At 31.4% G+C, this 17,059-nt stretch overlaps 1 protein-coding gene across 1 annotated transcript in view; it reads right to left on the reverse strand.

Annotated features, from left to right (window-relative positions):
- Nucleotides 1-17,059, reverse strand: part of LOC127737097 (protein phosphatase 1 regulatory subunit 37-like) — a 58,200-nt gene that overhangs the window by 20,812 nt on the left and 20,329 nt on the right. The window contains exons 11-13 of the mRNA XM_052247629.1: nucleotides 15,531-16,686; nucleotides 14,694-14,774; nucleotides 3,228-3,315 (exon numbers count right to left, since the gene is read on the reverse strand). Of these exons, the coding sequence (XP_052103589.1) occupies nucleotides 3,228-3,315; nucleotides 14,694-14,774; nucleotides 15,531-16,686 (1,325 nt within the window). The remainder of the gene's footprint in view (nucleotides 1-3,227; nucleotides 3,316-14,693; nucleotides 14,775-15,530; nucleotides 16,687-17,059) is intronic.

Genomic DNA, 17,059 nt, shown 5'->3' on the forward strand with positions numbered 1-17,059 from the left:
ACGGGTATCAATTTTCAGTGATAAAAATAAAATTTTAATTTGGATTTACAGATATTTTCTGTCATGGCAAAAGCATTGGGTAAAAGGCTTCATTTTGACTAAATCAACTACTGTTTCCTGCAACTCAATTGGCAACTTCAAGTGTGAGTTGCAGAAGACAAAGTTGTGTTAAGAACTGTTTGCAAGTTTAAAAATGTATATACTGGTTTTTAACTCAGACCTACCAACTTCTGAAAATCCCCATGGGGGATTTAGTGGGCGACCAGATTTTTAAGGGTTTACATTTTTGCAGCGTTTCTGTATTCACTGTTTTCATGGTTTTATACTCTTGAAATAGTCTTAAATATGTATCTCTTTTTTTTTTATTTTGGTATACTGACGATGAGCTTAATAAGCCATGTTTTCTTTTATTTGCATGATTCTTGCAATTATATTAATTGGCAAAATAACTTCAGACTAGAGAATAATGGCCTAAAAAAATAAAGGATACAAAATGAAGACCCCCTTTTTCCCCTCCAAGGACCTTTTTTATCTTAGCACCTTAACTCAAAAGATCTAAACCTAAATGTCCTAAAGTTAGAAAGATAGAGACAGATCTTAAGTTAGTCAATAATGAGAAAATGGATAAAATTTGAGTTATCTTTCTTGGTATTCAAAGCTGCTCCTACCGGCAGAGGCTTATACACAGTAGAAGTAAATACAATATGGTGTCGATTTTAAATCAGAAACTGAACAGAAACACGTCTGATTTCAAACATTTTCAAGGATTTCAAGGTGTTTCATATAATGAGTTCATTACAGTTTTCGTCTTTCAGTTAATTATATTTTTGTCATGATACTACGGTAAACATTGCAAAATTGTGATCATATAATAAATTGATTAAAAATGAAATGCTGTCCGACCGATTCTATTTCTCAAATTAATTAATTTTGAGGATCATTATGACCCATCAGATAAACAGATTACCTGTAACAACAAATTATGACACCTGTTGTGACCGTTGATTAGTCTGGGTCATAAATGTAACCAGGTAAAATTATAGATTTATAGATATTGATCAGAAAAAGTTCAAGATCAGTAACCAACAATTTTTTCGGGTAGATTTTGTGAAAATCAGATTTTAACTTGTTTTAAGATCCCGATATCGGGATTCTGGTTGAGGCATGAAAATCGGGATGATACCGCTGAAATTGGGATAGTTGGCAGGTCTGTTAACTGCATTGTAAATATTGGTTTGTCTGCACCATGCATCAGTTCGAAAAAAGTACACCAGATGGTGGACTGAACAGTCTTAAAAAAGTAGGATGTTTGGAGGCCATTTTCATTGTACTCAATTCTCATTTAAACTATGGTCTTAAAGGGGGAAATGTTGCCATTTATATGAATATTTGCCCTATGACAGCTATCATGATGAAATACAAAAATTTGATTTTTTTATCACTTTAAATTGATACCAGATTTTGGGTATAATACCCATAAATGGGGATATTACCCATTTATGATGATCTTCCCCAACCTGTATAATGCTGTATACACCTTATTGCTATTTGGAAATCTGCGCCGCTTCTTTTTCTTCTTCTTCCACTAAGCGGCCACTGTCAACTGTTTGACTATCCTGCCACATTTTTGGAGTGCGCACATAAATACAATTTTAAAATTTAATAACAAAAACAAAAACTGGGTGAAATTTATATACAGGTGCAAATAAAAACATATCATTTGACCCGCTTGACTCGAGAATCTGCGCCGCTTGAAATATTGACGTCATACAACAATCATTTTTCCATTCTAGCGTCAGTTACATGAGTTATTTTCTATTGTGATGTCAAAATTTTACAGGAACCTTTGTGATGTCCAGTAATGGCAGACAAATAGCGATATGTTGAGATTGTCTCGCGGGAACATAACGTCCATACTATTGTACTTGTCCATTGTCAACGTCATATTGTCAGTGACGTCGCCGTGGGCGGAAATACAATAGTTGTATATTAAATGTAATGGCTGAACAGTTGTCTTTATACACATTGCCTTAACTATCATCTATATTTATATATTATGGTGCCTTGATCAATGGATCTTGAAAAATTGAAATCAGTTAGATCGGAGAACAGAAGCGCTGTTACCAGACTATTCCGCAGATTAGATGAAGCAAAGAAGAATACGAATTTTGATGAGGAAGAAGTCATTGCAATGCTCAGAAAACTTGTGCAAACACAAACATTGTTTGAGGACTTAAATGAACAAATTCTTAAGTTAACAGAACCGGAAGATGTGGAAAATGAAATCATTGATTCAGATGAATAATTGGTGAATATGGAAATGTAGATTCGACATGTACGTAAGTTCATACAAAATGTCCAAACCCCGCAGTCCCGTCATATTGAATCATCACATACTACAAATCACACATTAAATCCAGAAACTATGCTGTTTGTCCCAACGCACAACATAGCCAACCCACACAACGCACAGTCCTTTGAAAACCCGTCTGTCCAAGCCAGTCACACATTCAACACGCAACAAAGTACATTTTCATCAGCTAGTAATCAGTCACCGCCTACCAAAACTTACGCTTCCAACTTTCTCAGGCAACATTTTAGAATGGCAAACCTTCTGGGACTCATATGAGTCGGCCGTACATGATAAGCCCATCATAAGGTGTATTTGGTTGGGTTGTTGTCTGTCTTGACACATTCCCCATTTCCATTCTCAATTTTATTAGAATTCTCATTGACTTTTGAACCTGTGATGTGAAAAAAGGTCATTAATTCCCATTACCAAAGAGAGTGCAACTGTGCAGTGTAAGTTGCGTGTGTGTTTACGATGTCTGACCATCATAAATTATAAACTTCTACAGTATCGAATATTTTTCAATAGATATAAGAAGATGTGGTATGAGTGCCAATGAGACAAATCTCCATCCAAGTCAAAATTTATCAAAGTAAACCATTATAGGTCACAGTACGGTCTTCAACACGGAGCCTTGGCTCACACCGAACAGTAAGCTATAAAGCCATTAAAGGGCCCCAAAAATTACTAGTGTAAAACCATTCAAACGGGAAAACCACCGGTCTAATCTATCTAAAAAACGAGAAACGAGAAAAACTTATGAACCACATCAACAAACGACAACTACTGAACATCAACAAAAAAAAAATGTTTTTTAAAAGAAAAAAGGTTGCCCACTCTCACGGATGTGCAAAACTTTTATATACTATGCACCTACTTTGTATATACAGCCCCGATGTCTAAAATGACAACATTTTTATCACTGCTATAACTTAAAGCTTCAAACAGCGGCATTTCCACAAAATATTAATTTGGAAACTGTATTATTCATTCCCGGAAATACAGAAAAGTCCGATAACTCGAAGTGGTAGAAGTTATTACCGTACGAAGATTTAAATAAACGTACACAAGAACGGACTAGTTAAAAAAAGAGGAATTACTTCATGATTTTAATTATCATTTAAAATTTTTCTCTTTATCTTTTTTTTAACTTTCAATTAGTTCTTCGTTAATTTTCAGTACTAATTCTATTAATTTCATAATATCTATACTACTGTATTAAACCAAACTAAATTACTCAGTGGAAACCCCTAATAATGAATGCCTGATTGTACTCACAATCTGTCAGGTTCTGTGGTAAATGGACCCTTTATTTTCTGTGTAACATTTCTATGATGTTTCTGCTCATTTTCAATTCATCTAATTCGTTCTTGCTATTATTATAAACACAATCTTACATTGGAATCAGTTTGTAGTTGTAATCTTTCTAATTATTTTCCAATAAAAAGAAATCAAGGATAATCATGTGTTATTACTTAAAATAGGAATTCAATTCTTTGGATGACTGCCAACATGTTAGACTGGACATTCTTAAATTTTAGAAACATGTAAAAAAATATTATTTTTAGAACTTTTAACTTAACACTGAGCAATGAACCGTGAAAATGAGGTCAAGGTCAAATAAAACCTGTGAGACTGACATGTACATCATAGAATATTTCCATACACCAAATATTGTTGACTAATTGCATATAGTATAAGAAAAAAGACCAAAACTCAAAAACTTAACTTTGACCACTGAACCATGAAAATGAGGTCAAAGTCAGATGACACCTGCCAGTTGGACATGTACACCTTACAATGATTCCATACTCCAAATATAGTAGACCTATTGCATAAAGTATAAGAAAAACGGACCAAAACACAAAAACTTAACTATAACCACTGAACCATGAAAATGAGGTCAAGGTCAGATGACACCTGCCAGTTGGACATGTACACCTTACAGCCCTTCCAAACACCGAATATACTAGACCTATTGCTTATAGTATCTGAGATATGGACTTGACCACCAAAACTTAACCTTGTTCACTGATCCATGAAATGAGGTTGAGGTCAAGTGAAAACTGTCTGACGGGCATGAGAACCTTGCAAGGTACGCACATACCAAATATAGTTATCCTTTTACTTATAATAAGAGAGAATTTAACATTACAAAAAATCTTAACTTTTTTTTCAAGTAGTCACTGAACCATGAAAATGAGGTCAAGGTCATTGGGCATGTGACTGACGGAAACTTTGTAACATGAGACATCTATATACAAAGTATGAAGCATCCAGGTCTTCCACCTTCTAAAATATAAAGCTTTTAAGAAGTAAGCTAATGCCGCCGCCGCCACCGCCACCATAGCCGCCGCTGCCGTAGGATCACTATCCCTATGTCGAGCTTTCTGCGACAAAAAACTTCAGAAGTGCATCTATTGCTTAATTAATGGTAAAGGGTTTCAGAAAGTCTTCAAATTACTGTTAGAAGATGATTTTTTAAAAAAGATTTGTTGCATTTAATTTCTATGAGCATATTTTGTTAACAGACTGAGAGCTTCTAATGGTATGTAACAGACTTGGTAAGCAGTCTAAGTTTTGCTACTACTAGTAGGTGATATTTTCTTAAAAAAGATGTCAGTTACTTATTAAGACAAGGTGGCTGTATTTTTCAGTGAACAGTTTTTAGTTACAGGTGGGTAATTTTGTCAATAAAGCTAGTAACTAACATTCACTATAAGTTTGCCAGAATTGGGCACAAAATCACCAGCATTTATCATAGAATTGCAATTTTTGAAACTGACTGTCCTGTTTTCATTTGGTTAGCATGGTTATAGCCTGAATTATGGGTTTTAAAGATCCCTAATAGTAACTTAGCATTAAATAAACCTTAATGATACTTTTTTTTTTTAAGGTATTGATCTTCATAAATGATTGTCTTTCATATTAATGTTTCTTGAGTGTTTTTATTTTCTTTCTACTCACATAATTTGGTTTATTGTTTGAGATGAATTTTTGACTGTTTCTCTTTGAATCTGTGATATTGTGTGTGATGATTTCACAAATGGCGTAATTATAACCTATGATATAGCCAAAAAATATGAAAAACTACTGAAATTGTGCTGTGTTCAAGATCCTGCATTTGTGGATCAATAAAATATTCTAGGCAAATAGAAATAAATCAAATGTTATTATTTTCACCAAATATTGATACACAAATTATAGAGTGACTGAGCAGGGTAATATAAGCTTAGTGAAGTATGATGCAAAATTTTTCATCTTTCTTACATTTATATATTGGTAGTCTAGTACCTATTTGAAATATCTCCAAATTTTTGTAGCACATTTAGGATAAAAAAAAGTCTTTCATATTTTAATTACATTTTATTTCATAACATTATTAACATAAAGTAATCAATGGTTTCAAATAATGACAAAATAAATTCTAAACAATGCATTGTGAAACTAACCAGATAATTAAATATAATACCATTTTTATTACTGTAATAATCTATTTCATTCAAGTTTACATGAATTAAATACATAACAATAAAAAGTTCTTAAGACACCATGATGCTTCTAATTCAAAAAATTTCCATATTTGGCACAAACCTGTGTGTATTGAACACCCTTATAATAACCTTCACTTACTAATTCATAAATTAAATCAAATATTAAATTTATTGTGTTAAATAATTTTATTATATTTTATTTACAAATTCTGTTGAAGAATTATGCATAGCATTTGCAACTTAATGCTTTTAAATGATCAAAAACATTTTTTTAATGTTTATTCAATCTCCCACTTGAATACTGTGGAAATTCTTTCATTAAAGATTTTCTAAATTGCAATCTACAGTCCTCTTTTATGTTATGATTACATATCACTATTACCAAGAATGTTGACAACTTAGCAGCTTCTGCATTAATGTCTGATAGCTGACAAAAGGTTTTACAAAGACAGGGCTTTATTTTAAACGGAAAGCCGTAAAGTCTGACAATTTAAGGTGTATATAAATTTTTAAAGGATAGACAAAATCATAATTCTGTGTCATAGTTAATCATCATCGTGAATGATGCTTGCAGTTATACTGAAAGCACATTTCAATATCAATACTTAAGTGACTAATCAAAGTGGTAGAATTCATATATGGATATGTTATTCATAGGCATAAATGCCCATGCATAAATCTTTTCAAAGCGATCAAACAACATTTCTATTGGAGGTGTTTTTTTTCTTACAATAATAAATTATATATAAAACACATTTTCGATTTATTTACTCTACTCATAACTTTTATAAATAATTATAAATGTACACAGTACATGTCTGGCAGTATAAAAAAACATGTGTTTTCGTCAACATAATATAAACTTATTATCCTTGACCTTGAAATGTCTAATAGACCAGCTATTCAACCTTCATAACATTCATGACATTAGCTCTATAAATTCAACAAAATGCAAAATACTGAAATTTCCTCACACGAGCAAACAATCAGAAGAAAATGTAATTTACATGAATAAAACCAAAACTGAGGACTTCAACAAATAATGTAAAAGTGTATGATATATCATCCATAATTTTGTTAGGCAAAAATGAATTTCTTGATTTTCATATTAATTATTGTCCTAACTAATAGAACATAATGCATCAACCATATTAAAGGTAGATAACATTAAAAGTTTTGCAGTGCCAAATAGCAAAGTTGATATGCTTTAAAACATAAATGTCAAATATTCCAATGTATAAGTTGCTGACATGTTGTTGTCACCCATATTCCCTGAGAAAATATGTTCATTAACAAATAGACAATAGACAGTTAGGTTCATATTAATGAAAAACAGTGGTAAGTTATTAACCCTTTATCAAGATACTTAGTGAGGATAATACCTAGCCTCTCTATGGTCTTATAAAAGTCTTGAAAGGAGAAAAGTAAGTTTTTAAAGGTGGGTCACTTGCAGAGAAAAACTGTGTTACTGACTGAGAAGAGTACCAATTAACCTTCTTTAAACTGAGGAACACAATTTATTCTATCCCCTTGATAACATAATCAAGGGAGACAATCCCTTTTGAGGATAACCTAATTAAAGGAAATAACTCAGGACTGCTTACTACTTCAACAATATTTTCTAGTATCAATATTTACCCCCTTACATCTCACACATTCGAAATAATTATCATACATATTTTCTCTCTATGCAAATGCACATAGTCAATGAACACAAAAAGACAAATGCAAGCAGTGAAGGAAAACATATATATTGTAACATTCCATTCTGTCTTGTATTTATATCTAACAGGTTATTGCCAATTACAAATAAATAAGATTTATAGACAAGCTGCTTATCAAGATACTAAAGTGTGTCCACTAACATTTATGATGGCTTCGCATGCATGAAGTTACATTTGTCTTAATGTTTAATAAATGTACATACTTGACAAATACATTCATACAAATTTTACACCTGTTCATGTATATTTATACACTTAATAGAGTATAACTGAAAGAAGAAGGTCCGGTAAGGGCTTATTTTGGCCTAAAATTTGAAGTACATCTGATGAAAGATTTTTTACATTTTTTAAACACTTAAGTGTCTTCTTTAGTCGATTCAATTAGTTTATGTGAAAGATTTGAACTGATTTGGTCATTAAAGACGCCTAAATTCAAGCATATATATGAAAAATCTATCAAATATGCCACAAACTGTCACTTTTCAGATGGTTTTTGACTAAAATGGAAGTAGCCGCATTCGTGTTCAGTCTCAACCTTTATATATGTTATGTATCATCATCAAATACAACAAATATTTAAATATTAAGACTGAACACAAGTGCGGTCACTTCTATTTTAGACAAAAACTGACTAAAAATAAGCACAAATGATAAAGTTGTGAGGATTTAAGTAATTTTGAATGAATTAATCATGCTAGTACCTGATGCATGTGCATTGTTTGACAAATACAGTCCATATTTATGTAACAGAAGAATTCTTCTTTCCAATAAATAGCTGAAAATTTACATTTTTAACAAATTTTTGAAATGCTATATTTTGGGGCCAAAAAGGGGTCTTACCTGGCCTACTTCTTTCTTTTTGTCATGGTTCGCTTGTTTAGAAATATATAAAATGTATGTTTATAAGAGGTAAATAATGCATGCATAAACATAAAAAATAAATCATACATTCTAATGCAATTAATTTTTAATGGCGATTTAGCTTGGACATCATACATATATACTTCAAGTGTGTAAAATCCTGGTTTACCTAGCAGGATGTTCCGCTCAAACTCAGGTGACGCTTGAAAGATTTCCTCTTATTATATAAATATTCATTAAACAGGATTGATTTAGTAGTTGCATTTATATATGAATAACTGTAAGATATTCAAATACTCTTTGGCATCAATCTTAGATTTTACAGTTGCAAATATCTATTTTCTGACTCTGCTAAAGTGTCAAGAAAAATCAATTTGCAACAATAAAATCAAAGATTGACAAAGAAATAAAATACAGTTTTACCTTAAATTTAATCAATTATAACCTTTTAAAAAGGATTAAAACAAAATCTGATGAGATGATATCACCTTACAATCAGCAAGATCAAATCTTGGAAATAAATCTATAAATACATTATAAAAATAAGAGGTAAAAACTTCACAACCATCAATACTGCACCAATCCTCAAGGATTTCTCAATAACATAGCACTTTTCTTTACTTTTTCTTTTGAGATTATGCTTCATCAAACTTGTAAATATTTCTTATACTCAGAGGTTTAACCTACATGAAGTAATGAACAAAACTTTCCATATTTATACATATAAACGTTCCCATGATAAAGGTGATATAAGAAGTATAAACTAATGGATATACAGAGAAAAAGTCAAACTTGTATATTTTGAATATGTTTTTAATAAATTTACTTCTCTCTTTCACAAATTTTATATACTTTTCCCAGTAACAAAATCATTGTCCCTGTATTCTCTTTGTAATCATACTGTAAATTTACTCCTTATTTCTTTTTAGAATTCAACAGAATATGGCCACTTCTAATGTAAATTATGTAAGATTTATGTGTTTTTCCAATATTGAATTATTTGGATGGATATAATCAAACAAGATGGGTAAATAAATGTTGAATTCAAGCTACTAAATAAAAAAAGATATGTGGATGGATACAAGACAACAATGCCATGATATATTAATAAACAACAAACACTAAATAAACAGCACCCCTTTTAAAGTTGCACATCTTTTAATTTCAAGTCTATTTTATATTAAAATCACATCTAAATAATCTGAAAAATAATTGGCAATCATACCACATCTTCTTATTTTTATATTTACAATTAATAAAAACCAACAAATGATTTTGAATGATCTATTTTATCACTTGAACTGTTGGGGTCATTCATCAAACATCTATAAATGAGTATTCTATTGAACAAAAAATTTATATATGTTCTAAAAGTGAACATGACTACATTCCAAATTCATTTTGAATGTTGATAATTAAATTTCATCCATTAACACACTTTTTTCAGGCTATCAATTCGTTCCTTTTTTTGCACCCTCAATGCGTTACTCCATATTTACACTGTGAAATGTCTGAAATCAGGGGCAGATCCAGGATTTTTGGAAGAGGTGTAATTACAGAAACAGAATAAATTCTGCCGAGCAGAGGGAGGTATTCCGTAGTCCCACTATGCCATAACGGATAAATAATCCCAATAAAGTGTGCATATTTTATATAGATTTTCAAGATTGCTTTTCTTTGTATTTTGCTGTTTGCCAACATGTATTAATTCAAATTAATACAAATGTAATACAAAACAAGAATAATTGAATCCAATGGACACTATTCTCAATCAATTTCAGACAGTATCACCAGGCTTGGCATACAAATTTGCATGCAAATGATATTCAAAAATCAGTCAAAATTATGAGGAAAGGCTAAAAGGGCAAAACATGAAAAAAAAATGTTCTTCAAAGGTATGTTTTATTAAGGTGGTACCAAACACTAAGATAAATTTGGCTCGTTTGATTTTCATAAAATTTTGACAAAATATTTACTTCGACCCTTTGACAAAAATATAAAAATTTCAAAATCCTTGAACCACAATCTTTCTCAGAAAAATTTCATTGGCTTGAAATATATAGCAGTTTGACAAACACTAAATTTCATCATTGAGAAGCTTAATATTTCCTTAACAATACAACGTGATTAAAACGTTTAGCTGATTTTTACAGAATTATCTCCCTGTAGTGTTAGTTACCACCTTAAAAAGTATGTGAAATTGCTTACAACAGTGTAAACATAACAATGTTAACAATTCAAAGGAATGAGCACAATAATTCTCCTGAGTATTGTAATTCAAAACAAAACAAATCAATTGCTATGCCTGTTTCTGGTAATATATTGTGTTTCTTCCAAATAAAATACCAATAAAGTCTGAACATGGGACACCCAAAATAATTTCATTAATATTTCAATAAAGAAATGAAACACTAACCGGCCACACCTATCTGTAATCCACAAAGCCATTTTTCTTATATCTGAGTTAACAGAAGTCTTTACATTTTTTTAATTTGACTCAATCAAAAATAAAATATAGATCAAGTTGACCAAATTGTGTCTATGAATCTTCATATTTCTTTCCAAAATGTGTCTAAAAAAATATATCTTTCCTTTGACTTTAATAAGACACTTAATTACTTGATCATGTATAAACTGCCAAGGTGAACTTTTATTTTGTAGGAACATAATACAACTATCAAAGTTGTGTCTACTGATAAATTTTCTTGCAGCTGCTTACATTTGAAAACATCAAACTAGACCATAGCCCTTCATGCATAAAATGTAGGTCAAGGTAACCAAATTATACTGAAAATTTATAATATCTAAGATGTGAACACTAAACAAATATAATTCCTTTATGACTAAAGGTTGCTTCATTCTGGAATGTAACATACAAAGTAACAGAGATAAATTGTGGAAACCCTAGCTATATCCTTTAAAGGCATAGCTGAAGTTGCAAAACTGAAGTGAAATATAAGCTGTAGAAGATGAGGTGCAGTAGTTTTTATGACCTATGGTCAACCTTTAATCACAAAATGTGACAGAATTACCCTACGTAGAATGAAAACATTTACTTTACAATTGTTCTGTCAAAAAGGTTTAAATATATCGATGTTTAAAAATAGATAAATTGTTGAAATACACAACTACACTTGTATTTAATTACAAAATAAATGTGGATAGTGTCCACATGTGGACACAGATGATGCCCCCGCTTGCATATCATATAGTTATAAAGGGACATAACTGAAGAACAGTAAAAGTGACACTACCCAAATTTGAACTTGATCTGAGTTTTGTGGTAATAAGCATTGTGTGTAAGTCTCATAATATTTGGTTGAGGCTAACTTAAGTAGAGAACAGAAACTAAAAATTCAGCAATTTTTCTATTTGTAAACAAGCATAACTCTAGAACAGTTGTGTATAAGTTTCATAACATTAGGTTGAGGCAAACTAAAGTTAGAAAACGGAAACGAAAAATTTGTAATTGATCTTAGTTTTGTGGTAATGAATATTGTGTATAGGTTTCATAATGTTTGGTTGGGGCAAACTTAAGTTACAGAATGGAAACTAAAAATTTTGCAATATTTCGATTTATATAAGGGGCATAACTCAATAATGGTTAAAGTGACACTACCCAAATTCAACTTGATCTGTGTTTTATCAGTGGAAGTCAAAATTAAACATTGCATTGTATAAAGCATTGATTGTAGTTGATTCAACTATAATCATGGACTAAGGAAGATAACTCCAATTTAAAAAAAAAAACTTGATATTTAGAAGAAAATAAAAATTTTGCAATTTTTCCATTTATAATGGGGCATAACTCTAGAACTGTTAAAGTGACGCCACCAAAATTTAAACTTGATCTGTGTTTTGTGGTAATAAGCATTGTGTATAAGTTTCATAACATTTGGTTGAAGCAAACTTAAGTTAGAGAAGGAAAACTAAATATTTTGCAATTTTTCCATTTATGAAGGGGCATAACTCTAGAATGGTTAAAGTGACGCCACCAAAATTCAAACTTGATCTGTGTTTTGTGGTAATAAGCATTGTGTATAAGTTTCATAACATTTGGTTGAGGCAAACTCAAGTTAGAGAACGGAAACCAATTATGGGACGTACAGATGGACAAGGGTAAAACTTAATGCCCCACCGCTACGGCGGGGACATAAAAATCTATATATCTAATGCTAAACAGTACAAAAATACCTTTATAAGGTGAACAGATATATCTGAATACTAACTAATATACATCTTACAGCAATATAATTGCATAAAACAGGGAGATCTTTCATTTACTGATTGTACCTAATTAGCAATAATAATATTTAAATAACTACTTGTATCGCTTGCAAAATAAATAATAACCACCAGTTTGTAAAGTATTTCCAGAAATGAAAGCTGAATATAATTTAATTACAAAAAAGACTAGATGGATTCCCTAAATCAAAAACCATAGATGAGAGTCTACAAAAGAAACTCACATTTCATGCCACCTTAATGATGTCCTCAAAATGTCTGTTCCAGTTAAAATTACAGAGTTGACGGTGTTCTCATCAACACTTTGATGGTAAGCATTTGCATAAACTATAACTCTAAACTTAAGAAAACAACTCCCATAATCAATCTCAAGGTACATTTCAAAACTACATAGACAAACAGTATCCATTTTTATTTTTATTGAAAAATAGAAAACAGTAATAATAACATATTTTAAATAAAATATTGATTAAAAATATGTCTTGCTGATTTTCCATCTCCTTAACATGTACCATACTTCAAATTTATCTATGCATAAAATTGCATAGAAATTTTATAGTTTCAGAAGGACAGTCAGCAAGAACAAGATACTGAAAACCAACTTAATTTTTAAGATGCTTTTTTTTGCGTTTAGTCATTTATAGCTGATTTCATGACAATTCATTTCTGAGATTTTTTAAAATTTTTATTTTTTCATTTAAGAAAAGATCCAAGGACATATAAGTGTGATTTGTTTTCCTCCTCTCGAAATAAATTTCTCACAAATTTGTTGGTTTATAGTATTGAATGAAAGCCAGTTTGCCACAATGATGTCTATAAAATAACTGCTCTTAACACTTTGGGACCAAATAAAAAGGCCAGCGAAATAAAACATTGCTTGTGTGCAATTTATAACAATGTCCACGAAAACTCATGCTAGTATTCCTTTGTTTTAAAAGACAAATATGATTGAAATGATGTTAAAATAACAAATGTAAGTTTTCTTTTTACAGGTATCAACTGTTCATGAAGACAACTTGTGATTTAAACAGGGATTCTCAAAATAGAGAATACTACTCACACTTTTACAGAATAGTCAACTATTAAATGTCCATGAATTTTAAATATCAGGCAAAATATAAAAAAAAATCACAAAACAAAGGTGCTATTGCTATCTTAAACTTATCAAACAAAACTAATGATAATTTATTTCTATTTAACTGTCTGTGTGTAATAGAAATTTTTGAAGTTTTCCTCCGATTTATTTTACTGCACTTAACTGTCTTGGAAGACTTCTGTTTCCTGTATACCTGTGGAATAAAAATTGAAAAAGTAAATGCAAATCAATAAGATAATCAGTAGATTAAGATGCATGTTACCCATTTATCAAATTGTACCATATGGAAGTCAAATTAAATTCTAAACCCATTGTACATATGTTCTTACTGTGGTTTCATTTATTTTGTTAGGTACCAATTTTCATGGATAGAGAAAAATTCATATTTTCGTGGATATTTGATTTAGTGGTTTGCCAAAGTCTGCAATCAAGCCTATAGAAAATTTGTACCTTGTTGAACATTTAAATATGTGGTTAACATTCACCCACAAAATCCACAGAAATTGGTATCACACAAATAATAATGATTCCACAGTATGCTTAACAAAAAGTCCTCGTATAGCCTTTTGTCTGCATTAAAAAGTATGGCATAAGGTAATAATTACACACAACTGGTAAGAAGAAAAAACCAAGAGAGCATATGCTGAAAGGTATCACCTACTTAACTGATTGTGATTGAATTATAGGTTTAAAGTCTCGCATGACGTCTAGAAATTCAACAGATTTGTTGAGTCCAGATAAAATAAGTTCCTATATTTTTTTCCAAACGTATCATTGCATTTACTGATCCTCTATTCTATGATTTAAATGTTTGTCATGTAAAAGAAAAATGATTAGTTCAATGTGAAAAAATTGCTTTCTTTTCATAAGTTAAATAAAAATAAATAATTTGGCCATATCTTAAATTAGTACATCACATTTACCGGGGATTATGTTAGATGACATTTTAACATTTGCTAACATTTCATCCAGTTCTCTCTCAAAATCATCAGGACTTACACTACCTATCAAAATAAAAAGATAATTTGTATATCCTATACATGTATAAAGTAATTGATTGTTATATTGATGTGAAAAAAAGTTCAAGCCATAAATATAAAACAAGAACACCAGTGGCGGATCCAGAACTTTTCATAAGGAGGAGGGGGGGGGGGGGCTGCTGACTGACCTAAAAGGGGGGGGGGGGGGCCTGCTCCAGTCATGCTTCAGTGATTCCCTATATAATCAACCAAATTTTTCCCACGAAAGAGGCCCCCCCTGGATCCACCTATGAACACAACAGAAGAAAGAACATAATCCCACAAAAAAATATTTTTTTGTATACTGTAAGCATTAACAATCATCATTTTGATACAAATAGCCCTGTAAGCAAGATTTAATATAAAGATAAAAATTCTTCTTTTGTCATGTTTGCGTAACGAATATCTTATAATAAATGGAGAATGTGTCCATAGGAAACAGATGATGCCCCGCTTGCATATATCATTATAAAGGGGCATAACTGGAGAACAGTACAAGTGAAGCCACCCAGATTCGAATTTGATCTGTGTTTTGTGGTAATAAGCATTGCGTATAAGTTTCATAACATTTGTTTGAGGCAAACTAAAGTTAGAGAACAAAAACCAATTTTGGGATGTACGGACAGACGAATGGATAGACGTACAGATGGACAAGGGTAACATTTAATGCCCCTTTTGTTGACAGCGAGGGCATAAAAATATCTGGATAAGAGTGGATTACACATATGGTAATTACTGTACCTTCTGAATGGTTGGCTGGAACATTCAATCCTTCCATGGTACTGGCCAATTCTTGCGTCAGTCCATTACAAGATGACTGTGAATTACCAGGAGCGACATCAAGTCCTTCAATAGCATTGGCTATTTCTTGTGTTAATCCATTTAATGTCAATGAAGTTTGGAAATTAGGTTTGACCGCATCTTCAACATTAGTCCACTGTTCAGAATCGTAGCTCCCCACACCAGAGTCAGTTTCCCTTGTAGCAAATTGTTTTAACTGTTTATTGTTTAGTACAACATCAGATAATTCAGAATTCTGTAAATTATTTTTATTGCTCTTTTCTTCAGAATCTGAATTCTTTGGTATAGGATTTTCGTCATTGTTTGATTGCACATTTATTTCACTATGATCGCCATTTGCATCCATGTCAGTAGTCACAACACTTACAGTACTTAATTTTGTGTCTGTAGACTCTGAAACATCTGAGTCTTTTGTAGAACCAGTTTTTGTAGAGTCATCACAGATAATTTGGTTAAGAAGTTGGTTTACACTTTCATTTACAAGAGCATTAGTAACATCAGAAACAGTCAACGGTTCTATTTTTGGAATTGAAGTTATAGTGATTTTATCACCATCACTGTTAATCATATCTGAATTATTTGGAATGTCACTGGATGAGTTTATTAGCACTGGCTGTAACGGTAACACTGGCGTTGCGGAAGATAGTGCCATCGGATGTTCCCCTACTGGTGGTCGTATGGAAGATATACTTAAACCAGAAGGATGGGGAGCACATTTTGTTACTGTGAATATTTTACGGGCTTTTACAGAGGGACAGAACTGTGGGCTCAGAAGTAATTCCCCAGGGGGAGTTGTTATAACAGAGTTTGGAGCCGAAAATGGAATGTAAGCAACAGGTTCTTCTATACAACGTGGCGAATCTAAAGTAACTTCACGTGGACAGTCTGGCATACATAATAAACTAGGCCGCCTAACTTTATCACAATGCTCAAAATATGTCATCTCTGATTCCTCATCATCATGCTCTTTAGCCTCTTTGGCTTTCTCTAAATTTTTCTCTCTTTCTAATTTGTAAAACATTTCTCGATTGTCCTCTAACTTTTTGTTAATGTCCTGCAGTAATCTTTTCTGTTGATCTGCATAATCTTTTATTCCCTGTAAGGAACACCACAACTACATAAATACTTATGAAGCTATAATTAAATGAGGTGTAAATTTGATGTGATATGATTCTGGCATTCTGATTGGTTGATAGTTTTAAGTTTGATGTTATGACTAAAAATATTAACAACCATATGACACTATCACATTTACTAAGACTCATTTCTCTCAATTTTTATGTACTGTATACAATACTCAGTGTTTGTTTACCACGGTATGTGTATTTTACTGTTTTTCATAGTTGTTTACAGAATTCATTATTATCAAATATAAAATAAGCATACTTTTTGTAGTTTTATTGATGTGTAAACATGGTAAAGCTTTGGACTAGCACAATTTTTTTGTATGACGTGCATTCCATAGTAAA

This window comes from Mytilus californianus, unplaced genomic scaffold (assembly GCF_021869535.1).
Source record: "Mytilus californianus isolate M0D057914Y unplaced genomic scaffold, xbMytCali1.0.p SCAF_4, whole genome shotgun sequence".
NCBI classification, from domain to species: Eukaryota; Metazoa; Mollusca; class Bivalvia; order Mytilida; family Mytilidae; genus Mytilus; species Mytilus californianus.